Source organism: Passer montanus, unplaced genomic scaffold (assembly GCF_014805655.1).
Source record: "Passer montanus isolate IOZ18808 unplaced genomic scaffold, ASM1480565v1 scaffold14, whole genome shotgun sequence".
NCBI classification, from domain to species: domain Eukaryota; kingdom Metazoa; phylum Chordata; class Aves; order Passeriformes; family Passeridae; genus Passer; species Passer montanus.
The window spans coordinates 4,582,096-4,608,858 of NW_024360941.1; the positions used below are offsets into that span (position 1 = coordinate 4,582,096).

The window sequence follows — 26,763 nt, forward strand, 5'->3', positions numbered from 1 at the left end:
ACTCATCAATACAAAATTGCCTGGCCAGAGGCAGTTTATGGTGATGACACTAGCATAATGAGTCAGGAGAGTAAACTATCCTGGAAGAAAAGGAATATAAACTGGCATTAGCTGGCCTGTCAGCTGGAGAACTCAACAATTCCACTGCTTTAATCTAAAGAACAACTTAATTTTGAATGGAGGGAGTATTTTCAAATGAAGAAGGAAAATCAAGTCTTGTCATCATGTTTTTTACACAAAGGTAATATTGGAGAAGAAAACCAAACCAACCCCCCCAACTCCCCCTCTTCTTGTAAGAAAAAAGAACTAAAAAATGTAGATCTTAGATATTAATGACTATGACTCCTAAACAAAAAACTCTTGAGTTGTTCAAATCTATGAAAACAATATTGATTACTATGTTTATGTCTGAAAAATGTACACCATTTTTATTGACAGAGATTAAACCACTGCTGTCAGAGGAAAATAATAATAGCCATTACGATAACCACACATTTAATCCAAACATATTAGCACAAATATAAAGGATGAAGTTCTGGTATATGTCTTTCTTCTCACACATATAGAAAGCTTACTTATGAACAACTACATAATAAAATGTATATGAAATAAAGGCAAGATTTTCTAAGATGAAACAGGTCCAGAAAAATTAAAAACCCCTTTAGAAGTTCTATAAAAAATTTAGAAAATTGAATTAGAATTTGTATTAAATAAAAAAATGGAAACCTTTTTTATAATAAAAATTACATTTCAATCATCCTGATTTCCACAGACACTCCACCCCCTGGAAACTGTAACATATTTTTTAACATGGATTTCAAGTTCTATACTCAGTCCAAGTGTCAGCTTCTTTGGTTTCCTCAAGCTGATTCGATTCACTTTCCTGGGCTGCTTACACTAAAATATGTAGCTTGTTTCAAGTATTATAGAGCTTCCATCTAACTGTTTGTTGTCCTCTAAGAAGTTCACCTCAGCTTGTACATGTCCCTTCACTTTTTCCCAGCTTCACTGGACATCACCATTTTCATTAGTTTTCTCAGCCCCCATCTTTTATGTGAGAGAGAGATTCTCCCTAGGTCCCCTATTACTCATCTTGCAGAAAAAAGACCAGATATTCTCCACAAGCTGCATCAGCAGTGAAATATAAACTAAAATTCTGCCACAAATTCAGTCGCTACAAATCAGTTTGTCTATCCTTAATCTCACTTTTTATCTAAATCTGGGATGGATGAGCAAAACAATTTATGAAAAAAAGACCTGATATTAAAGACAATGTTTAACAGTAGACTATATTCAGTTTCTACTTTGGATACTTTCAACAGCTTTTAATTTCCAGGATCATGCAAAGCTCCAGCTGTTGTGAAAGCTGCCGATTACCAAGCATAAACTACTGACTCTCTTTTCTTAACCTTCACAAATGTCTCTGTCATAACTTTGCCCTTACGTTCTACATGAATGAGATACAATTTAATTTCAGGTAGTAAAAACAGTTCTAGGTAAACAATAATAGGGTTAAAAGGTGATGTTGAAAAAAGACAAGAAGAAAACAAACACTTCCACCTTCGGGACAAATTTAACTCTAAAAGACACCTCACACTGACATTTTATTATCAGCTATTTTGATTGACTTAACCACTGATAGTACTTTTCTTTAAAACATCATTAAAGCCTTAAGATACAAAAAATAAACCATGATGACTGACTATTTTCAAACAAAGACATTTCATTTTGGAGCATGCACAAGAGGTTTATATCACCAATAAACATAAGGGAGGATTATACACTACATTTTCTAAATCCTCACAGGAATTCTAATGAGGAATAAAGCCAATTATGATTCATTATAAGATGAATTGCAAATTTTTAGCACATCACTAGCACAAGGTTCACCCAGTACTGGAAATTAGCAATGACAAAAAAAGGAACGCTGTAAAGTTGAAAATAATATTTTTCATTAAAACAGTGGCACACATAACTATTCATGAATGGTGTTATATGACAAAACTACAGGGTAATTTTTGAACTCTGAATAAATCCGTTTAAATTATGCACCCTGTGGTGATGGCAAATTCAGATACAGAGAGTGCTAAAGAATGAACTATAATTTTATAATAAAATTTTAAAAATTCAATGTTAGCAAATTTGCAGCCTGTAAAGACAGACTGGGGTTAACATCAGAAGACTTCCTGGAGAAGTGAAAAAGCTTTATCTATTCAGCTTTGTGAGGGGAACACTTAGCAGACTACACCCATGAATTTAAGCCTGAACTGGTTTCTACTATGAAATGATGAGCAATATGGTTAATACAACAGTAGCAACCTCATCTTCTCTAGCCAGGCTTTGATTCACTCACTCAGAGCACTGCTGAACCCCACTTAAGAAGGTGTGGATGCATGAGTGAACCGCAAGTATCTTACCCTGCCTTCAGGCTCAAAGGGTCAGCATTTCACAGACTAAAGGTCAGTGTACTACAAATGGTTTCAGTAATGTTTAATGTTTTCATTAGTGATTTGGCTGACAGGACAAAATAGACCCTCAGAAATCCTGCACCTGTCAACAAATTCAGAGGATTGGGAATATTGCAATACTTCTGCAATATTGTCCTTCAGAGGGAACTTGATAAACAGAAGGAACAGGCTGAAAAACTGTGAAATTCTACCAAGACAAATTAAAAGTCTTACACTTGGGACAGAGTAAGTCCATGTAAAAATACAAGGATTCAGCTGGCTAGAAATCAGCTTTGCAGACAAGGATTCAGGTAGACCACAAATGGATTGTGAAATAAAGTAGTTTGGACAAATGCCTGAAATTCCCCTCTGACATGTTCTGTACTTCAATAATCCCAGTTCTGAAGTAGTCTGTGAAAAATCTGAATTATTAATGCTAGTGGTTGGGGTTGCAAAAGGCAAAGGTGATCCAGCCCATAAAGCACAGACGGATTTCTGAAAAGCTCTTAACAGTATCCCTCAAGTCTTCATCAGGAGCTTTGGAGGGACAGCTACATGTTTTACAAACTCTCCCAGCATGACTTCATGTCCCAGTGTGGGTCTAGGGAGCAGTAATAGTGACAACACGTAGTAAAGGCACGGGAAGTGAGCCAAAGGAAGGTTAAATTGTCCAAGTGTTCAACAGGCCCAGCTTCCCAGCATGATACTGTTCTTTATCTGGATATTTGCTGAAAGTACAGCTTCAGTTTACTCCAGTTTCAAACAAGACTACCCAGAACCTCTGCAAATGCATCCTTTATCCTGAACATGAGCAATATGCAGTCATGTCCAGCTAAACAATTAATCTAAATTGAGTAAACTATTACTCTGATGCATTGCACTAGTTAGGAGCTTTGACTCAAAAGTAAAGGCAATTTTTCCACTTAAAAACACACATTTGTTTACCATTAGTTTTCTGTTTTTTCTTATTTTAATTATCTGTCTTGTTCACTAAACACTGTTCAGCACCAATAATAAAAGACACAGAAGTTTTAACAGACAAAATCTATTTTTGCACTTTACTTATGATTTATTCCCCATTCTCTTCATCAAATGAGACAGAACACCAAGGCATATGAGCAAAGATAATTAAAATTTCATAATGCAGTAACAAAAAGTCAAGCAGAGACAAACTTCTTTTAATACCTTAATTTAAAGACTTGAATTATAACTTATAATAAAAGGAGGATATCAATAAAAATCCTACCATCTAGCACTAGTGAGAGCCCAGCTTACATGGATTTAAATCTCCAGAGTACACCAATCTCCAAATTGAGGTAAGTAACTGGAGGCCTATAAGCTGCCACAGCCTCTCATCTTTCTACAAGCATCATTAACTATTTCTGCCAGGGACTCCCCAGTTATTTAGTGCTGGCCAAGAGAAATGACCAAGGATCATGCCTTTCAGATTCAGATTCTGAGGGAGTGGTTGTCAATTATAGCCTCTTCTGCATCTTTTTGTTTAGCAAATTTCTTTCACTCTATCCATCACTGTATCAAACTGCCTCCTTGTGTAATTTGTCTCTTCAGCAATTCTGGCCACCAGTGCTATCATCATTTACCTACTTTCTAGTTGCTGTCAAAGAAATCAATTGAAATTAATGGTGTCTCACTGAATAACACATGACCTCAGAAAAACTTACTAGTCAATGTTCAAAGTGGGTCCACTGTGGAGTATAAAGATATCCAAAATGTCTTGTTTAGTTAGAATGTCACATTTCCTGCTGGAGATTGCTGTGGATTAGATTATGCAAACTGTGTTGCACTCAACTTTTTTATCTAAAATATTTGGTTTAAAGCTAACTCAGATATTTTTAATCAACTTGCAGCATAAATATTCAGTGCCTGACCTACACATTATCCAAAAAGCAATGAGCCTTTGCCATTCCTTATTTCTATGGGATCTATTAAAGCACAGGGAAGCAAAGGACATAATAACTCAAATATTATCAAATGCCCTGTCTCTGCAAGACAAAAAAAATTTGCTTCATGTACAAAAATTCAATCATTGTAGAAGTTTGAAAGTACCTTAAGGTAAATGTAATCAGAGAATGCTTCCTTATTCTGTTTTTCAGATTAACAATTGAATAGTTAAAATGTATCTCAAAACATCTGCAAATCTAAACCACCCTTTTGCAATGAAGTCATAATGATGAAAAATACAAAAATCTAGGGATGGAACAAACTTTTGTTCTAAGCAATACTTTTACTTTATATTGCAAAGGTATTTATATGGCAATAACTTAAGAAAAATTATACTTGGGTAAGAACAGCCAGTAATGCGCATTAGGAATAACATATAATTAAAAAGACATCTAGTCCATTACTCCTTATAATGTTTTTTTGTTTTCTCTTGAAATGAAATTTCACAGAAAATGAAGTTGGGTATTAAACACAGCTTTCTTATCCAGAGAACATGGAAGTGTTAATTCACTGAAGTAAGAGTGATAATTGGTTTTGACCTTATTTATTGTAGAATTATGTTGCTGAATTTGTCTAAACAAAACCAGGAGTTTTTGCAAAAATCAATTTCTGTATGCTTATTGTATTTGCACATGACTAGTTCAAGTAAAACCATTTTATCTAAATGCTAGGAGTTAGCATAAATATTTTCAAGTAATTTTACTAGTATAGATCCAAATTTAATGCTCCTGTTTATTGCAAATACAGATGATGAACACCAATACTGCACATTTGCTGTTGCCTAAAATGAAACACTTAAAATGCTTCAATCTATGAAGTATTTCTGGAACTAATCAATAATGAAATGGGAATTTTAAGAGGAGAGTTGACAGCCCTGGTAATTCACAGTTTTATGCATGAAACTCTCAGTTTATAAATGTAATAATTTGCCAATTTTATTTATTGTGTACCTTCATTTCACTTTCAAATTTCAAGGCTTTTTTCCCAGAACGGTAATAGAATTTCTAAACATTTCAGATCACTTAAACTTTCCTGAATTTTATAATAACCAAATTTTGTAAAAACCATCTACTCATCCAGGAGAAGGAGAAGCCAGTATTCTAAAATAGTAATTCAGGATTAAATTAGCTGGACTGTGAATGTGGTTAGAAAGCCTAAAGCATAGCAGAACTACTATATTTCCGCATAAAAAGAAGGGGTCCATGCAACTGTTATTCAATAGTTCCCTGAAATCATCCGACTAGAGTTATGAAGCAGCTCCTCACAGAAATCTTTAACATAGAAACAAGAATAAATGAAAGCTGATTTAGTATGAAAGAGATTCTGAAAAATCCATCAGCTGGCTGAAGTGCCTATTTACATTTAGAGGGGAAAAGGAAAGCAAGCAGAACACAAGGTAGGCTCTGTTACCTGACTGTACAGAGCCTTCTAATTTTTCTTATTAGCTGAGGGGAGATTTCCTTCTCTTAAGACGAGGTGTTTGTGCAAAGGACCAAGACTTCATGTTGAGCTCAGTGACATATTCTGAGAACAAGGACTGTGGATATTCTGCTCCCAGCTTTGCATAGCAGGTATGCTTTCCCAAGATCAAAACAGGCAATGGGCTATGCATCTAAGATCAGCAAAGGTTAAAGCACAACCTAAACATAGATGGGATTAAGCTGTGACTCTTAAGCACTTCAGACCTATATCATACAGTCCTACTTACAGTATTTTCTACCCTTTCTCAGACACCAGATTTTGAAATCTAGGCAGGTCTCTTATGAAGAAAAGTTACCAGTGGAGTTGCACCTGGACCTCCACTGAAACTCACATTGTTCAACATCATCCAGAAGAAGTGGAAAGAAAGTAAAGTGATACATTTTTCTGGGACAGAATTTCTTGAGAACAACTTATTGGGTAGTTTAGGTAGCAAACATAAAAGCTGATTTGCTTTAAGACCTTACCTATGATAGTGGCATGCCAAATTCAATATACTTAATTCAGTATTGAAAGTATTACATGAAGGAAATTTAAAAAGTGCCAAACCTTGTTTATAGAATGATAGGCTCTTGACTAGTTAGCATTGCTCAGGTACTGCACACACAGGCTTTAGAGTACACTTCGCAGTTTTATGGAAAAATCTATTCATTCCTGGCAATATGACAATAAAAGGAATTATGAGATAAAGACCAGTACACAGAAAAAAAACATAAAAACCCTATGGGACTGTTGTCTGAGCAACTTGACTGTTTGCTTTATGTCCCTCCCTCTGTAAAAAAAAAAAACTTCCAGTAAGACTTGAAAAAGAACAGAGAAACACAACAAGAATGACTGTAGATGTGGGAGGTTTTCCACACAAGCAACTATAAAATGACTGAGGAATTTCTGAATGGAAAAGAGATGACTACAAAGCTAAGTCAGGAACTTAAAGGAAAAAAACAAACAAACCAAACACAACAAAACTATTTCAGAGAAAAACATGGAACAATTGTTTATGGTTTCTTATCATACACAACTTAATAAACTAAACAGGACGTGTGTAAAATTAAAAAAAAAAAAAAAAGACAACACTTGTATCCAGGGTTTCAGAGAAAAACATGGAACAATTGTTCATGGTTTCTTAATAAACTAAACAGGACTGTGTAAAATTAAAAAAAAAAAAAAAAGACAACACTTGTATCCAGGACACATTTCACTGTGTCTCTGAAACAGAATATTGTAGATGTTAATTCCATATGGTGCAAAAAGCAAACAAACCTAAGAGTGAGGCATCCACCAAGAGCAATTAAAGAGAGGCAGCCTCTGAGAAAAAAAAACAAAAAACTAAAAAAGAGAAAATATTTTAGAAGAAACTTATATGCTTTTGCTGCTTTAGCAATCTTCCATAAGCAGTCTTACAATGAAGAAACTGCAGGAGATATATGTTTGTTCTAACCCAGAAAAGTTAACATTTATATGTTATTACTTAAAGTAGACATTAATTCGACAATCCATGAGCAGGAACATTAATCTTTGTTTAGCATCAAATATTTCTTAAATAGACTACTAAGGAAGTTTTAAAACACTAATAAAATTCCCTCCAAGAAATATATCTCTACCACATGTCTTCGTTGGGAAGAATTATAATCATAATGCAAAACAAATTTTTTAAAAATTACCCTTTCTCCTAATATTTATTTGTGACAGAATGGCAGACAGATTACTTGTTGGATCCCTACCAATCTTAGACAATCACGTTCCCAATTCTTACATTAAATAACTACACGAAGAAGGCTTATGTGGTTCTACTTTCCTCTAGGTTTTCACTATTTTTAAGACCTCTTTTGACACTATATTGCACTATGTAAACCTCTGCTTCATAGTCTTTGTATGACATCTTTTTTACTACAGTCAAAATTGCATTTCCATATAAATCACTTGCTAACCTACTTAAGATAAGATTTGACACTCTGTGAGCATAATGTGTTTAGAAAACCAGCTAGAGAATCTACTGACAATTTAATTCTGTATATAATACAGGCACAGGGATATTTTGTTAACCTGTTTCCCCATTTCCTTTGGTAGAAAATGTTCAGGTTTCCTTGTTGGGGGTTGGGAAGAAGACTGGGCTTTTTTAATATCCAACAGCATCCATAATACATTTGGAAACTGCAAAGATGTTTTTAGGCTGGAGATAGTATGACTGACAGAATCATTTAGATTAGAAAAGATGTATAAAATCATCATTTCCAATTTTAATCCAGCACTGAGGAGTCCAGACAAAACCGTGTCACTAAGTGTCACATCTATACATCTCAGATAATATTCATCCAGCTAAATAAGGGCTGCAGTCACCAGAGGGAGAGGAGTCAGACAATTTAATCTTTTTCATGATACACAATTTTATCAAATACATGCAACCCATACATGCATAAACAGTCCTACTGAATTCAGCTCACATGTAATTCTTTAATGAGGACATAAACAATACTATATGCAATTATGAGATGTTTTTTTCTGAAGATTTGGAAAGCCAGGAGTGATGAGAAGCAATTAGTCTCACAGTTTACAATATCACAGACCACTAAAATAGCTTTAACTGGAGTACTTGATATTCTCTCTGCCCTACCCATACAGTTGTCAATATTTATACCAAGTTTTAGCAGCTTAAATTCACACTCCTTAACTCTAGACACAGAAATATTGTTAAGAGTGACAGTACCTTAGAAGCTATTTACAGACACTTAGAGATCTGTGTCATACTAACCAGGCAAATGCTTGATAACAAGAGATTAAGACTTATTGAAATAAAATTTAAAAAAACCCAAACAAATAGAAGAGCTTAAAAGAGCTTTTTATGTATACCGCCAAATATACCAAGTAGTTCTATAACTGCTGGATTGAACTGATCCTAATTTCCTAAGTTAAAATAACAACATGTAAATTATGTTTTCCATCATTCAATATATAACTTCAGAAAATGAAGCTAAGTCCTAGTCAGAAAAACAATTTACCATGATGGAATCCTTTTTTCCAAGCACTTTGTGAATGTAAAAAAACTATTAGCATTTTCTAGTATATGTACTAGCAACTATTACAAAGGAGACCAATAAGATTAAGAAATGTGTTAAAGAACAACATTCTTCCTTAAAAAACCCAAATCTTAATATATTTTTTGAAGTGAATGCATTTTCAAATGCTTTTGGGATGCCAAGATCAATTATTTTTTATTTAAAATGTAAAAAATTGATAATTTTAATATTGAAAATTATTTTATCCAAACTTTCTTTGACATAGTCAATAAAATATTTCTTTCACTGTATACTTCAGTTAGCCAAAAATGCATCTGCACTAGGACAGTCATAAGCTGCAAAAGCATACAACAGAAAAAAAACCTCACACTATGGAATCATTATATTAAAGAGAAAAAAATATATCAAACTCAAAAGCTATGGAGAAATGCTACAATAAAATATTTAATTGTCCTATTATTTTGAGAAATTAAATTAGGTATGAAATTTCCTGAAATAAAACTTTACCAGAACCTAATCCACCACGAACAATAAAGGGGTTAGGTATGAAATTTCCTGAAATAAGAAAACTTTACCAGAACCTAATCCACCACGAACAATAAAGGGAACTAGAAGGGTTTCTTCTCTAAAATATTTCTTTGCGATGCAGATATTTTTGAGCCAATTTCTCCTTCCTGTACGTAATAGATATTTGAGGACATTCAACAAAAAACTTCACAGTGCAACATAATGTACTTTTCTCTGAGGTCCAGTGAGAAAAGCTCACAAGTTTTGAAAAATTGGAATTATTTTTGTATTAATTTTATCTACAGAATTTTCAAAGAACTTTCATAAAATCTGGTACAAAACCATGCCTGCAGATTTTCTTTTACAGTGGAAATGTCAGATATTCTTAAAAAATCCAGATATCTAAGGTATTACTAAAAACCTTCTACGTTCTTCCAATGATTTTTAAAAAAATTATTTACCCAAATGTGAGAACAAGCAAAGAATGCAGAGTAGAAGAATTCCTAAAAAAACCCAAACCAGACCTCTCTAAAAAAAGTCCCAAATCACCACCAACAAAACCAAACAAAAATCTAAAAAATCCCCCAAATAATAAATCAACAAACCAAAAAGAAAAGAAAAACAAACCCAGAAAAGTTCTGAATAAAATTACCATGCAACACTTTTCTAAAATGAACATTAGTGCTTGATATTTAAAAAGCACCAGTAGGCAAAAAATCCCAAAACAATGAATAGATTAATCAAATGGCTTTCTTACTAAATAATACTTTATGAGCTATTAATATTCATGATAGTTCCAGATGAGTAATTCTGCCTTGAAGTAGAGATACTTAATGTTCTTGCTTGTGGATTAGCTAGTGATTGTCTCCTTTAATGCCCAGTCATTACTTCTTGTGTTCTGATAGCATCTTTCCTCTCTCCAACCTCACCCCCGTTAAGAAGAAAGAGAGCTTCCTTTAAAATAGTTGATAAAGGAAACTAATTATAAGTTATTATTTTAAATTGTCCTTGAAATTTCCTTAAAACGTCCACATAAAGGCTTCTGTAGATCTTGGAACATCATTCATAGCCTAAACCTACAGGTACACTGCTCTGCAGATATGAAAATATTCCCATAATTCACAATGTAACAAAAATATTAGCAGCAATACTGTAACTCACCACAGATAACTGATTCATTAGCAATAAGCAACAGATCAGTTACTGAGATGCTTTGTTAACCATAGCCCAATATGTGTAGCTGTTTGTGTTTACTTTTCCTCACCATTTTGTGTCAATCTCCAGAATAAGCCATTGAAAGACATACAAGACTTCAGTCCCCAGCACGGTGAGGCAGTGACAAATGGCATGCAAGTCAATCTCCACCAATCCCCTTGTCTGAAACAAACCTACTATAACTAAGGTGTTTTGTTCCAGTCCTCATCCCTGCAATCCTGTATTTCATACTGCTATCTCTATTAACTTACATCACCAAAGGAAGGAAAATCTTCCAGGTAAATGCATTGATAGGATTAGAGATCAGCAGAGCTCAAGGTTCATAAACAACTTCTCCCAGTTATCTCAGTATGATTCCCAAAGAGCCAGTGAAATGTTTGTTTTATTTACTCATTTTATTTACTATGATAGCCATAAATATGTTACTTGATTGCCCCAAAACATGAAGAAAAATCATTTGGCATCAAAATCACTTGATTTAGCGGCATGTGAGAAATTTCAGGTACATGAATTCAATCCATGAAACAATATTTAAAACCTTAGATATTTCCTTGTTTCTAATGATCAGTTTAAAGTTCAGCCATCTAATAAAGAGGTTGCATTTTCTTCCAGCTGAGATGCTCTAGATTGAAAATACATATAGCACAGGTAAGAATTTGAGAGATCGATCAGATTGAGCAAAAAATTACCATGAAGTCCAATAGCTCCTGCTCAGTATGATGTTTACTGGTGTTTTCAGAGGCTAGTGCTGAAATACAACACCCCCTGGAACAATCTAATACACTCAAGTTGTTGCTGAAAAGGAATTAATGGTAGTAGGAGACAGAATAATACCTCTTCCCCCCTCAGAAAGTGTTTACTATTTGTTAACATGTTTTACTATTGAAGACTCATCACAGCCATAAAGCTGTGACTCAGATTACACAGTAAATACAATATTTGGGACCTCATATTGAATTAATCTGAAATATAAATTACATAAGATTTTTTTTAATTAGCCTTTGTGAACTTCAAGATAATTTAAAGAATCCAGTGGGAAGTCTGATTTCCTTAATTGAGTAATTCAGTATAGGCCTTTTTAGAATTTAGATTTTGTTGTAGGGTTGTTTGGTTACTTGGTTTTTAATTCTTGTCTATTTTGCCTCAGAAACGATGATTCACATTTCAAAAACAATTTCTGAACATGCACCTATAATTATGGCATTTAACAACTTAAAGTAGAAGTAGAGCTATTACAGTGAAAGCAGTGATGTTTTAGAATATTTTTTTCAGGACTGAGAGAATACAGCAACTAAGCATATGTGTTCATAATGACCATTGTATTTATAGATACTTCTGGCTGCTTCCTTTCCACATGATTCAAGACACAACAAAGCACTGATTTTGACAGTCATATTAGTCACTGGCCTCAAAGTTTCTCCTAAAAGTTGAGCCCAAAGCAAGTTCTGTAATTTTGGAGCAGACCAAAAACTGGAGGTATACAAATCACTTCATACCAATACTTCAGCCACAAGGAGTGCTTGAAACCCAAATTTGATATCTGTCACCTCAATGTCATTTCAAAACTGTGGGTAAGGTACTTTTAAATATATACAGCACGAATGTACAGCAGCAACATACAAGAGCCCCAATAACAGCTGCACAACAGATTAGATATTGCTAACAGTGTTGAGTGAAAGCACAAGTAATTCCAGCAAAACTACAACGCATGGTTAATAGAAGAATAACAATTAGGTCATATTTTGTTCTGCCTAGATAATTCTCACACTTTCTTGTATATCATGTAAGTCCTCAGTGCCCACAGCCCTTCTGTGGCCCCTTTTTTTGAGCATAAGACAATATCAAGTACAGTTCTACACGAACAATAGAAATAAATTGAGGCATTGCTTACTTTTTCCTACATTTCATGCAGGATGTCAATTGAAACATAGAGCTGTTAGTTCAATTATGTAAAATAAATTTGGGGTTTATATTAATTGTATTCAATCAGTTTTACTCATAAATGTCTAAGTGTAATTCCTTCTACTGAAATTACAAAGAGAAGTGCCTACATATACATCTGCTGAGTGATCAAACAGAATAATTTATTAGTATTTATTTCCTTGTGCTATGCCTTGAGATTTTACAGCCCACCATGAAGGCCACTTGAAGTATCTGCTTTGAAATTTTATTTTATATGGGAGGAAAACAAGTAAGATTGTTTATTTTAGAAACGAACACTAGAGGAAAAACAAAAGGAGACAACATTTACAGCAAACACAAAATTATCGTGATACCACAGGAGATATTAACCAAAGAATGAAAACCTTTGAAAAATAAAGAAAGCACACTGGTTGAGATTTACAGAACAGATAAACTGTATTCCACATCCCTTTTAGCTTTTGTTCAGCTCCTTCATCTTAGCATTTTGCCTGCCCTTTCCAAAATAGTTACATATATCCTTCACTGTCTAAAAAAATGTTTGCTGATAAAAAAACCCTTTACCTTGGGACTGGATGAGGAATGAATGCAGAAAAGCAATACAAAACACTAAGATGGAACTGGATCACTTTTAGGGTATAATTTTACATGACATAGCCAATGCAGTGGAAGACTGAATCAGCTGATTCCTTTAATCCCAAAGTTCCAAAAACCCAGCTAGAGCTAAACTTTCTGCTTTATCTACCTGTGTTAGAGGAAGTAATTTTACAGGTTCCTCTCTGCAGACACTATTTATCTAATTAAACTGTTATGGAATATAGCAGACAAATAATTAGGAAATAGATGCTACAGCACTACAAATTACCCCCCATAATATGAAAACAGCCTATAGCCAGAAAATCACAGGTAAAACTTTAGAGAAGCCAGTCAGCATCTTCATCTGCCTGCAGCATTCTGTGAAGCTCGGTAGAAACGTCCAAGGCTGAGATATATTATTCCTTGTTTGTTACTGCCTCAGCATCTGACCTTCTGAAAGGAGAAAGCGATTTTTTTTTTTTATTCCATTGCACATTGTTATTTACATTTGGCTGTCCAGTCTAAAGTGAATCCATTTTGTCAGATAAAATGAGACGGTTGAAAGTAAATCACAGAATACAAGCAAGCATGTATATGTATGTATGTATAGATATAGAATTATGTGCATATTAATACCTTTAAAACAGTCTATGCTTCATCTTTGCTCTTAAGGTGGTTCCTTTTCTACTGCTGGAGTTAAAAATAGAATTGCTGGTATTTGTGAGGAAGATTTCTAATTAAGTATGCCAATGAAAAAAGTCCTACCTGCAAATGCTAATGAAACAAGACTGATAATTAATTCCAAAGATAGGCATTCCTATTTAAATAAAATGCAATTACCTAATTCTTTAAAAAGAAATCACTTTAATGGAGTAGTTTGTTCAACACCACAATGAATATGATTTTTAATCCTGTCTGTGTTCAAAATCTTACTTAAGAGTTTTTAAATACTATTTGGAATCACAGCTGGAAAAGTGCACACTAGTAGTATGCTTGATTATCACTATCCCCTTTTTAGGCCATGTCTGAGGACACAGATTTCCCTTATGCCATTTCTCACACCTTCCCCAGCTTTCTCACAAGTTCTTCTATGCTCAATAGAAAATGCTGATAGACAATTACCTTTAGAAAATGAGACCTCTTTAATGCTGATCAAATTCAAATATGACTTAAAGGATATTTTATTAACTATTGTACATTTTATATTTTAGCAGTGCTAGGTACAAACTGGCTTGAAAAGAACCCTTGTGGTATTGCCAGCTGTGGTGCTGTGACCCCTAATGCCCTGCCCAACCTCTACAACCTTGCCTTAGCATTTCTGTGATAATATTACTCCGATTTCAGTTACACAAATAAAACAAACAAACAAACAACTCCTTTGAATTCTGTGTGGAAACTTTGAATAGGATCGATTTCTCCATCATCAAAAAGCCAAATTTTCTTCACTGCCATTTTGAGTGAATAAAAGTCAGTAACATATATTCCAGCAGTTGCACAGACTTCAATGAGAATGTGACATTTCTCAAATCCACCCCTTCACTACAATTAGGGATAGAGGCAATTCCACTGGGAATAGCAGATATTAAACTGAGATTAGGTTCCATATGTCCATTATAATGGTAGATATAAAAGAATGGAAAAAAACATGAAAAACACACTGTCAAGATCAATTGATGGGATCATGGAAGAGGTCAAAAAATTCTAGAAGCACTTTTTTATTTGAATTAATGGCTAAGTCTTTTAAATGTCTCCAAATAACAAGAAAATTGCCTGGAAATACCATTACTCAGTTATGGTATCTTTCACTCATTAGATAGTTATGAAAATAATTTGGGAAAAAACCTTTCCTGTTTTGCTTTTTATTTGCTCAAGATGTTTGAGAGTGTCCAAGTTGGTGAAAAATCATCTTTTCCATATTGTAAAATGGGATCATTTTAAAGTTACAACATATAATCACAATGTAACATAATAAGAAAAAGAATAAATCATGACAGTAGAATAAAATAGAATGCTAACTCAAAGTACTTAAAGAAAATCCTGGGGGGAAAAAAGGTTTATTTCATTTGGAATAAATATTTGCAATCTTCCTATGTCACTTTATTGAAGAATATTAAAATGTATAATTATTTTGTAGGTGGATGCTTAATTGAAGAGATATTTTTTGTGGAATAGTGTGTAGAAGATGTGTTGTGATGCTTCTTGTGTACATTTTCATACATGGATCTGATTCTATGTATATATTAATTCTCTCTATCCTGGTAAATCCAGGTTTGGCATTACTAGTAACATCTCACCAGCTTTGCCACAGGCAAGGAACACAGGCGTCTGGAGAGGGGCTGTCACTTTTGCTTTACCCTGGGTTGGCATGGCTTGTGTGGAGAGCATGGTTATAGCTATGTGTCATCTAGCTTAGCCATAAGAGCTCTGGTCGAGTGACCAGGTGCCACATTCAACTGGTTTTGGTTTTGCTTAGCTTAGAATACTTTTATAGCATTATATAATTTTTCTTAATGCTGGTGAGATAGGTGAAACTAACTGAATTCCAACTCTCTTAAGATAAAATGAAATCAAACTACAGTTAATCCTCAAATTTACTTTAAGAGTATTTATTTTATCTTAATTATAGAACCTAATACTTTGTCACATTTCTTTGGCTTTCTGGGCACACATCGTACAATGAAGTAGCAGCTGTTTTTAGGTTTTATTTTTCAATATGCAATTAATACATCTAAGTTTTGTTAATGACATAGAAGAATGAATCTTACTCTAGAAATCATCTTCTAAGATAGCCTTTTAGTTTTAAATAGGGTCTTTTCCACTACTCTACTGCAACAAAGAAACAAAAATTATTCCTAATCTTATATAATCTAATGTTTTCATTAACATTCATATTAAGGCAATGCTTAACATACCAAATGGAAATTATTTTCATTATTCAGAAGTCCATTAAAAATACATAACGAAAAGCTATTCTTATGTCTCGAGTTTTACAACTATACAAAATAGTCCCTCAGAGACACATCAAAGTCTTATTTCGAAGAACAATGTTATGCTTCCATTAATACAATGTTTGCAAAAATCATGCTAATGCTTTCAACATGTCTTTAACCTTCTTGGATTGCTGTATATGATAAAGGCCTCTATATCAACTTCTACATCTATGCACTTAATCACAATCTAGTAGTACAACATCTAGCCATATAATCATAGCTAATGTGTGTGTTTCTATAGATGTTATATAATGCTGTACATTTTTGTAAGCCAAACTTTTATCACAACTTTTAAAAAAGAAATTAAGGTATTTTCTAGTGTTTTGTTGCTGCAGATGAATTAATTTACCTCAGCATCACAATGTCCTAATAGCTCTCATTTTCTTCCTCCACCTTATTTCTTGGCTCTGCTCACACTTTTGCATGAGTTATGGTCTGACCCTTCACTTAATCAATTCAGGTCACACAACAGGATTGGGGTGGGATGTGAAGGGTGAATATTTTTCTGCTGACTTAGTAAGTGACTCAGCGGAGAGACCGTGACTGTTAGGACACTGCAAGAAAGCCATTCAGATAACCTCAGGAAGCAGGATCAAGTTATTTTTAGGAGCAGTAAGTAATTTGCTCAGCTAAGCTGCATCACAAAATCACACTTTCTGAAAGACTTTCAGAGAAATAAAAATCTAATTCAATGGTAAAAACTAAGATACTTTCAGGCAGTCTGTCTTGATTATTCATTTCATGTTTATTCTTTTTGCTTTCCATGCATCTATTTATTTTTTTTTAATATCAACTCACTACTTTATAGTTCAAAACTAAGCAGTTTTTTATCCCTTTTTAATTTGACATCACCTGAAGTGGCTGAGTGTTCATCTGCCCAAAGATAAACTACAAGACTAAAGCAACAATCTATAATTACTCAAAATAAAGATACATTAATAGACTAGTCAATGTATAATAAGTAATTATAAAACTAATTCAGGACAAACTTCATCTGGGCTGCCATGTTACGGAGTTTGGAGCAACAGCTTTTAAACCAAAGTCTGATTTTGAGATTGAATTTTGAATTTGAGGTAGGCAAGAGTGAAAAAGCATCAATTCTTATCTGGATATAACAAAATATATGGGTATTACCTTCAACATACTGTATAAAAACTCTTAACATCTTTCTTCTGTCTGCTAACCCAGTGGTTTGGTCAAGATGTTTTTTGCACCACACACATTTGTCCTGAGACCCCCTTTGGCATCCAGAGAACAAATACCTTGCAAAACTACACCACAAAACTTTATCTCCTTCCAAGTCCTGTGAAGCCATAAGGCACCCAAGAGAAGTGTTACATTTGTTGCTGGGTTTGTCAAAAGTGCTCTTATCAGCACTCATAAACAAAGGGCACGGGGAGGTATTTCAGTTCCATTGATTATGTCTTGACCACACTACTTGCCAGTTGCACACAACACAGACTTTTGCTCAATGCATGTTGCCATCAAGAAAGATTATCCATTAATTCCCCATTACCAAACTCCTTTGTAAATCAGGAAGCTACTGGGTATCATTGATTTCTGCTAAAAAGTTTTCTGCTGTTTCATGACTATTAAATTGCACTAATTTAAGTACAGCATCCAAACATTTCAGGCTTCAAAAATCAAAAACCACCATTCAGAAAAAAAAGAAAGAAAGAGAAAATAAGACTCAAGGAAGAGGCTAGTCTTGGTACTTACGAAAAGCTCTGTAGAATTCTTCTAGATCTAGGTGCTTGTCACTGTTATAATCATCATATTTCAGCAAATCGAACATGGAGCAGTCAGATGGTTCCTTGCCAAGCTCATCCCGTTTTATTACCTGACAAGAAAATTATAACCATGAAATTACATTTGAGCTCTTTGAGTTCTCTGCTATAATTAATTGTTTCTAATAATCATTTAATAGATCATTTTAAGGTTGCTGTGGGGCAATGAACTGCAGCTGTGTAAAGTCAGGGATTTTTCAGTTACTTTGTAATTATTTATTACACTTTTTAAAGTTAATACCTTTAGGACCGACTCTGAAATGAGACAAAAGTTTTTTAGAATATACACAGCATATATATATATAATGGAGACAGAGTGAAGCACTATAAAGACACTGGGAATTTTAAAGCTGATATTACTTTATATGCACAGGAATAGTGATTAAGAAACATTCAAATATACCTAAAATATTAATTTCTCAAGTATAAATGGCAAAATGTCTTTTCCCTCTAATTTCTAACCTACAGGAACCAAACACAGACACTTCCAAAAATAGCTAATATAAACTCTTACTACCCTACTAATTGTATCAAGTTCTTACAGGCTTTTGGCAAGCCTATTACCTTACCAAAACCTGTTATATAAGTAGCTGACCTGAAAAAGCTCCTGTTTCTCAGTGGGGACACAGAATTCGTAAATAGATCAAAATTCATAGACGTTAGATTTTTAACTCCAATGAACTTATCCCACAGAAACGTTCTTTAATATAAGCACCATTTTGTTTTAGGTCTGTGCATGTCATAGACATCTACTTAGATTCCTCAGCTGAGGAATTTTTAAAATGCTGAGAAGGATCCAGAATTGTCATACTATATGGGGCATGTATTCGAAGTGCTACCTCATAACTGAAAGAGCCAAAACTAATGCAACTTTTCGTTGCAATATTGCACAGTTGACAGTTTTGTATTAGGCACTGAATAAAAATGTAACTGCAGTTAATTTCTAGGTAAAATAATTACTCTTCCAACCCTTCAACAGTCTCCTATGATAACTGGAAAACTACTATTATATTTGTGTCAACAGAAGATCTTCTGAAAAATAAGGGATACAGAGGCTTTTGTGTTTCAGTTGTTCTGCAAAGGAATTTGTCCAGTTACTATTCATGTAAACACAAAATACCTGAAAGAATAATAGGGAATAACAGAAGCATTAGAGGAAAAGACACAAACATTTTATGCTACCAGAAGTCATTCCCTACATAATAATATAAAAGCATTATAAAGGATAATCACCTTTTTAGAACATTAGAGAGTATGAAAACCATTTACAAAGATAAGAAAAATCACTACAAAACTACCTTTTGCTATTATCAATTAAAAATACATACTATGCTACCTGAATATTAGTGCTAACTACTTCCTATCCTTTAAAAGCCTTTTTATTGAGTTCACATTAAAGTGAATTAAGAAAATATGAAATTGTGTAGATCTTGCAGCTGGTACATAAAGGACGAAAGTGCAGTCTGGGAAAAATTAGCAACTCTAAACCCATTATAGTTATACAGGAAGAACTAAATATGTAATGGTGTGTATTGGAAACTTCAGCAATCACTGAAATTTCAAGGCCATAAACAGTATGAAAATCATTGTTCCTCTCATTGTTTTAAATGCTTTCACTATTGTCAATTGTACAAATAAGGATGAAACTTTACACCTAAGGTTGAAGAGAATCTTTTTTAAATTCCCAAAACACCTGGCTTTATATTAACCCCATTTTAAATTTAAAATTTTTCCATTCTTTGAACTAAAATCTGTTATCTGTTCAAATTTATCAATAATAAACAAAAAGCAACATATTTTTAAAAGAAGAATCATGATTTAAAAAAATTGGATAGAAGAATTCTGCTATTTCAAATAATGATAATACAGACAGGTACAGGTTATCATCCTGGCAATTACTTAATTTTTGTCTACAATAAACCTATCATTTTGATTACATATAAAAGACTCAATGTTTGTTTTTGTACAAACACTTTTATGCTGGTGATATATTTTGGAATTCTTTAGAAAATACACTCACTGTTGATAAACCCTCCAACCTGTGAGTCTGTCAGGACAGATTTTAGAAAATACAGAAGGGATGTCATATGATAATTAATTTTAATTATCTGTGCCTGTGATTTCTTGCTGTAAGAGCTGTTCCAGCTTGAATTCTCTTGTGCAGGATCTAGCCATCTCCAAGTTTTCCAATGGGATCGGTAGACCAGATCAACTCTGATCAGAACAAAAATTAACCTTCGTGGAACTTTTGGATTGCTGGATGGCTTTTCCTTTTGAAGGGGAGAGAGGCTAATGTTCTATCACAAGATACGACTCAGATCCAGGCACAACTCGGTGTGGATTTTGAAAAATTACCTGTTTCTGTAGCAACTTAAGTGCAGATCAACTCTGATATGAAGTTACAAGCCATATGAGACTCCAGCAAAGCCTATATGACTGACAAATTAAGGTTCCACACTTCCTTATAAAAGATTTTTGCAAGACATTACTTAAATGTGTAAGATTAAAAAAAAAAATTCCATTTATATTATACACCATCATATATTCACACTTCTGTTTGACAGATGATCCAACAATGCGCCTTAAGTTTTAAATTCTATTAATCTATTAATTTCTGTCCACAGAGAAGATTAAAATGCAATGAAACAGTTTCTTAAGCCAATTCTTTAAACCTTGTCTACTCCTTGGTAAAACTAAGCAGTGATTTGTTAGGGAGGCAGAAGAAAAACTGGCAAAATTTTTAGCAAGTCACAACCTAGAAATAAAATGCTTACTTTAAAGGTTAAAGCCTGATTAAGACTGCCAGCACAATTATATTGTTGTTTGTTGATTATGCCGTACCAGTCAAACATGGATTATTTTAATTCCAAATTTTAAGTTGAAAATTCATACCAGAGAATGTTCGCAAATATTTATGCCCACAATTTTTAGTTTGAATTTGCATAAAGACACTTAAGCATTCAATTTCAATATTATAAACTGGTAAAAGGCAAAATATACAGCCAAACTGTTCATGTTTCATTGTGAAACCCCATAAATACTGAAAACTTAGAAACTTACCTACATTTTCAAATTAAATATTTCTTTTCCAAAAAATTAAATTCATCCATCAGAATTTAATACTCTTTGAAACATGGAGGAGGGATTTGCATTTTCTGGAAAAGATTAAATTTCTAAAAGATATATCACACAATTATCTATTTCCTATGAAATAGCATACTGTTACCTTGGTTCAGAGCCTCTCAGAAATTTAGTCTGTACATCTCCAAATTTTGAAGACTGGGAAAAGTAATCTTATTAAAAATTTCCCACTGCACATCAGAATAGATTGTTTCATTCCTTTTAATCTGATTTCTCACAGTTAAAATGAAAAATCTACAGATATTATGAAACTAGACCACAAATAACATAACACATCCTTCATTAATCCACCTTATCTGAAGTGTTATCAGTCAGTGGTTTTTTGCTTGCCTGTGATTAATGGTCTTTATGTACCTCCCCAAGGAAATTGCTATATAAATACAACTACAAACAAAACCTTCCTTGAAATCAAATATGGTCACTCAGTTAATGTGCATTCATCTTCCCTAAAAGCAAGAGCCTCATCACAACAGTGCCACTCAGTGCTTGATAAAACACCAAGTTCATCAAATACCAGGCATTGTGAGAACTGTGCTCCAAACTAATTCTGACTGTATAAGGGGGGTTTCAATTACTTGTTCCACCATCTTCCACAGCAGTATAACTTTTTACAAATTAAAATAATTTATTAATAATGAAAACAAATTGATAATAAAGGTTGGTAAATTGTTCCTTGCTTTAGCTTCTGTTAATCTAGTTAAATCAATATTCTTATACTTTACCACCAAGTTCTGTAGGGCAGCAACACAATCCTCTATTTATATTAGTGTGATACCTTTGATATATGTAAAGATACAGGACTTGTGCATCACAGAACGATGCAAAGATCCCTGAGCAAATGGATACCAGAATTGCTAAACCCACAGCTAGTGGCCTACAAAGGCAAGTACTCAATTTAATTTAAAGGTATTACCTCAATACTATCCCAAACTGATCAAGTTACATAGCTCAGATACAGGACGTCTTTCTGCAAACTGATTTCCTAATTAGCTCCAATTGGGAACTTTCTCCAATGAGAGGGACATTTCCCTGCCTTTCCAATCCTGCATTTAGCAGAGGGAAGACCTAATCTGACTCAGAAGATGTGTGTCCTTAGGTGTCTGCATATATAATGCTATAGATGCCTAGCTCACAGCATTAGACCAGAATAGGTATTAGAGCCACAAAGACAGGCTGGATAAAATTCTGCATCTCAGAACTAAACCTGGAACCACCATCACTCTGAGCCTGTGGATCTGGACTTAACCAAGATCAAACAATGAGTGCAAACAAAGCCCTGAACCATTGTGCCCACTTCCAGTCCTTGAATCTTCTCAAGAAATGAAGCTTGCTCCTGCTTCCTTCACAGCCTGCAAGAATGCAATGCGAAATGCTGCTACTTCACAAAATCAAAGGCACCCAAGAAAGATCAAGATGTTGGAGTTTGTATGATATTCACAGTGTTTGTAAGCTTTATCTCACTACTCATCCCTAGGAGAGTCTTAATTTCCCCCAGCTTGAAGGTTTTACACAGGGTTCTTATTTTTATTTTGAACCTAGAACTGAATATAGCACGTTTAGTTTTTTTCCTAGATTAGTGATGTTAAAAATAGATAATGCAAGCTAAATAATATGTCCCTAATTAATAGTAGAAAATAAATAGAACCATAACTCAACATGCAAAATTTTCTTCCGCCTATGTAAAAAGTTGATTAAAAATACTAAGAGGAGATAGACTCATTATCCCTTCTCTGAGTTTCAAGCCCTCCAAATAACTCTGATTAGATGCAAAATCAGAAGTCATGAAGGTAAAAATTTAAATGCCAGGGTCAACCAAGTATTTTGATCACTTTAAGAAACAAAGTGTGACAGAGTGATGCAATTTATATAAGTAGTGCCTCTGCAAACAAGTCCCATGTCTGGTATAAAGTGCAAAAGTATTATCATTAATAAAGAAATAAAACCAAAATAACTTTGGGGTATTTTGATTTTGCAGAAGTAAGGATTAGTTTTTATGGAAATGAAAAGTATTTTCATTTGTCTTACATTAAGCTGGTAAGTAAAAGAAACACGGGCAAGTATTTGAAATTACAGATACCAGTTAATAAATAAGGATTCTAACTTTTTTCTTTGAATCTAAAAACTGATAAATGAAAGGAGGAAAAGGAAGGGGAAAATTATTATTATTAATATTATTATTATATATTCAACTTGTTTTCAGGCTATGTCACTTCCCTTTTCTGCAAAATTTTGCTGTCTTAGTTCACTAGTATAGGAAATAAATAAAAAAATAAATCTCTAAGTCTAATCAAGTGTACAGTATTTCACTTCACACACTTCTTTCTTCAAAAAGAACCTTGAATTTCATTGTTAAGCAAGATAAAACATTTTTAGAGCCTATGCATCTTTCACTGATGGCAACCAGAAAAGGCTTATTGTTTATAAAATGGCAGTTCCACCATAGTAGAATAACTTCATTCATAACTGGAAAAACACATTTTATTCCCATGCCTACCCACAACACTTCTGCTCTTTTTCCTCTTCTATACAGCAAAAACAATATACAGTTATCAAGCAGTCTACAGTGATAGAAACACTGGTATTTCATGTACAAATTTTTACTAATTTCCAGTTTGGTTTTGCACAAGATAAAACAGGCAAACAAATGAGTCTGTTAACAATTGAACGTTCATAGCTAAACCGAAGATTCAATTATCTCCCATTATTTTGGGCTCATTTAAAACGTGCCTAAGTGCTTTAAAAACAAACCAAACCCTCCAAGGAACCACCTCATCTAACTGGAAACCTTGCAGGTACATTGATCAGAGATGATGAAGATGATGAGAATCCTGCCTGTTTCACTGCTCTCAGTTTGGAAAGATAGACACTCTCTCTGGCTAGTACCTACTTCTCAAAATGGAGTGCTCTAAAACGTTAAATTCATAAGTCCTTTTAAAATCAAGCCACATCTCACTTGCCAATACAGGATTTGGAAAGTAAAACATTAAATGAGTCAGACACAGCGATTAAAGCAGTCAAGGCAGAGAAGAATTTATATTGGAAAAAAATGTCCATTGAGCCTACATGGAGCTACATAACCCCACTGATTTGCTATTACATTTACACAGTGTGTTGGAGTTAAAATTCTTTTTTAGCTGCAATTCTGTATTGGACTACAAAGCCATGAACAATATTATACCCAGATGATAGAATTGTTCAAACAGTAGAAAAAAACAGTCTGCCAAGTTTTAATGTATTGCTATCATTCCTGAAGTATTTAAAAAAAAAAACCAAAACAACACCACAAAAAAAAAAAAAAAACCACAAAAAAAAAACAAACCAAAAAAAAACCATACCAAACAAAAAACAACTCAGAAAACCCCAAACCTTTCTTACTATTTGAAATAGTTTTTTTAAAGAACACTACTTTTGCTTTTTTTTGGGAGAAAAATATTTGTTTCTCTTGAATCAAGATGCAAATTCAATAACCTTATGACTTTTGTTCCAAAATACATCAATAAAATTGGAATGCTGCTGTCACCATTTCCAATCTCCAACTGATTCATTTCAATTTTACATTAGGTAGGATGACTACATGGACACCTATGAGATAATAAATGCAATCCAAGGGCCTGATTGCACAGCAAGATTGATGAGATGTAAAATTTAAGATGCACTATAAACTGAAATTCAAGATTCACATGAACATAAATTAACTTCAGACGTCCTTGTTTTCTACAGCAAGTGTGTTTCTTTTCATATCCCCTTAATATGATTACATCTAAAATGCAGACAGGAGCTATTATTTATGACAACTCTGCAGATTTCAAAATTTTGACTGCGAGCACAAGTGAGAAAAATTCTCCTAATCCTGAGAACATTTTCAGGAGTATGGTAACATCTCCCTGTGGATGGTTGACCCTGACTGGATAATGAAAGTTTCATGGGCCAAGATAAAGTGAGAGGGCAATCACTCACCAATTACTGTCATGGGCAAACCAGACTCAGCCTGGGGACAAATTAACTGAATTCAATACCAATCAGACAAGAGTAAGATAAATGAGAAATAAAACTAAATATTAAAAACTGCTTCCCTCCAAGGGGCAGAAAATATTCTCTGTATTTTGCCTCCCCAGCAGAGCAGGGGGACAGGGAATGGGGGCTGCAGTCAGTTCATCACATGATCTCTTTTCTACTCCTTCCTCATTAGAGGGAGAACTCCTCTCAGTCTTCCCCTCCTACAGGAAACAGTCCTCCATGATCTGCTCCAACATGAGTCCTTCCCATGGGATGCAGTTCCTCGTGAACTGCTCCAGCATTGGTCCCTTCCAAAGGGTGCAGTCCTTCAGGAACTGACTGCTCCAGCATGGGTCCCTCATGGGAAGGGAAATTGAGTCTCTTGTCAAACCATACAATAACAACACAAACAATACTATGAATTTACTTTACATTCATCTGTAGGTTGGATAATTTGATGTTTCTGCAATGAATTTTAGCAAAACTAAAACCCACCTATTTTGGGTTTAAGTTTTTGTTTCAATACTTGTGAAAAAGAACTACTTTACATCTGCCATTATAAATTCCTTATTATAGAAAAAAAGCATGTTGGGCAAAGTATGTGTTGAAAGTTTGAAAACACAATAATGGAAGACTAAAATTATTTTAAAACTATGTTTAACGCACACACAAAAAGGAAAAGTATACATGTAGCAAAATGTAGAATAGAGAAGAATTAAATAATTTGAAATCTACATTTGTGATTCCTATCTATGTTATCTATTCATATAGTATATTCATAGATAAATTATTATTTGTAATATATATAGAGGTATCAAAGTCCCTTAAAAGTTGAAGTTCTGAAAGACTCTAAGAGCTGCAGGAAAAATCAATATTGGAAAAGTACAGAAAAAAAAAATTAAAATTAATCTTTTGAAATAGTGTATTAGTAGTTGGCATGATACCTATATTTGCAATCACCCCCTGGTCCTTGGAATTGCAACTAAAATTTTCCAAGTCAGCTGTATGGAAATTATAATTCCAGCATATTTCATAACACCGCCATGCAACTTGATAATGTTCAACACTCACACTCACATCTAAAAAATCCTATATTTTTTTTACATTTTAATCACCTGCCTAGTATTAGACTCATTAATACAGTTTAGCCATGATTAGGTTTCTCAAACTCAGACCTCTAGTAAATCAAGGTACATTTGCTCTGTTAATACTCTTTAATAGAATCAATCCTTTTAGGTAGATTAAAGCTAGTGCTGCTATGCCTACCTGAGCAGCAATTACTGGTTTAGATCTGTTATTAGTTAAAATTTGCTATTTAGAGACCATCATGAACTTCCTTTGCAAGATTTCTTCTGCACTTCTCTAGCCATAAGATAAAGCAGTAACACTTCTTTAGTATTACATAAGTGATTTACCTCATTATTTTAATTGTTTTCCACTTCTACAATACATCTATACACTTGGACTTGATGATAGTGTTCTATGGATAATAAAACAACTCATGGTCACAGCAGCCTAGACTGTTCTAACACACTGCAGGATACTTCAAGCATTATATTCAAATTTATAAAAAATCACTACAGAATTTCTGAATAATTTAGCCATTCAAAAATTCCCAAATTAAGTTTTCCATCTCAAAGAGTTACATTTTCTAAATTATATTCCCTCTGTACATATCCTGAAAAGGACATCTGACGAGTCACTGTGTTAAGAGAAACAAAAATTAAAC

At 33.8% G+C, this 26,763-nt stretch overlaps 1 protein-coding gene across 5 annotated transcripts in view; it reads right to left on the reverse strand.

Moving 5' to 3' along the window:
* FSTL5 (follistatin like 5) overlaps positions 1 to 26,763 on the reverse strand; it is a 376,421-nt gene that overhangs the window by 100,873 nt on the left and 248,785 nt on the right. For all 5 annotated transcript variants that reach the window (XM_039700303.1, XM_039700304.1, XM_039700305.1 and 2 more), the window contains one exon: positions 17,830 to 17,950. In XM_039700303.1, the coding sequence (XP_039556237.1) occupies positions 17,830 to 17,950 (121 nt within the window). The remainder of the gene's footprint in view (positions 1 to 17,829; positions 17,951 to 26,763) is intronic.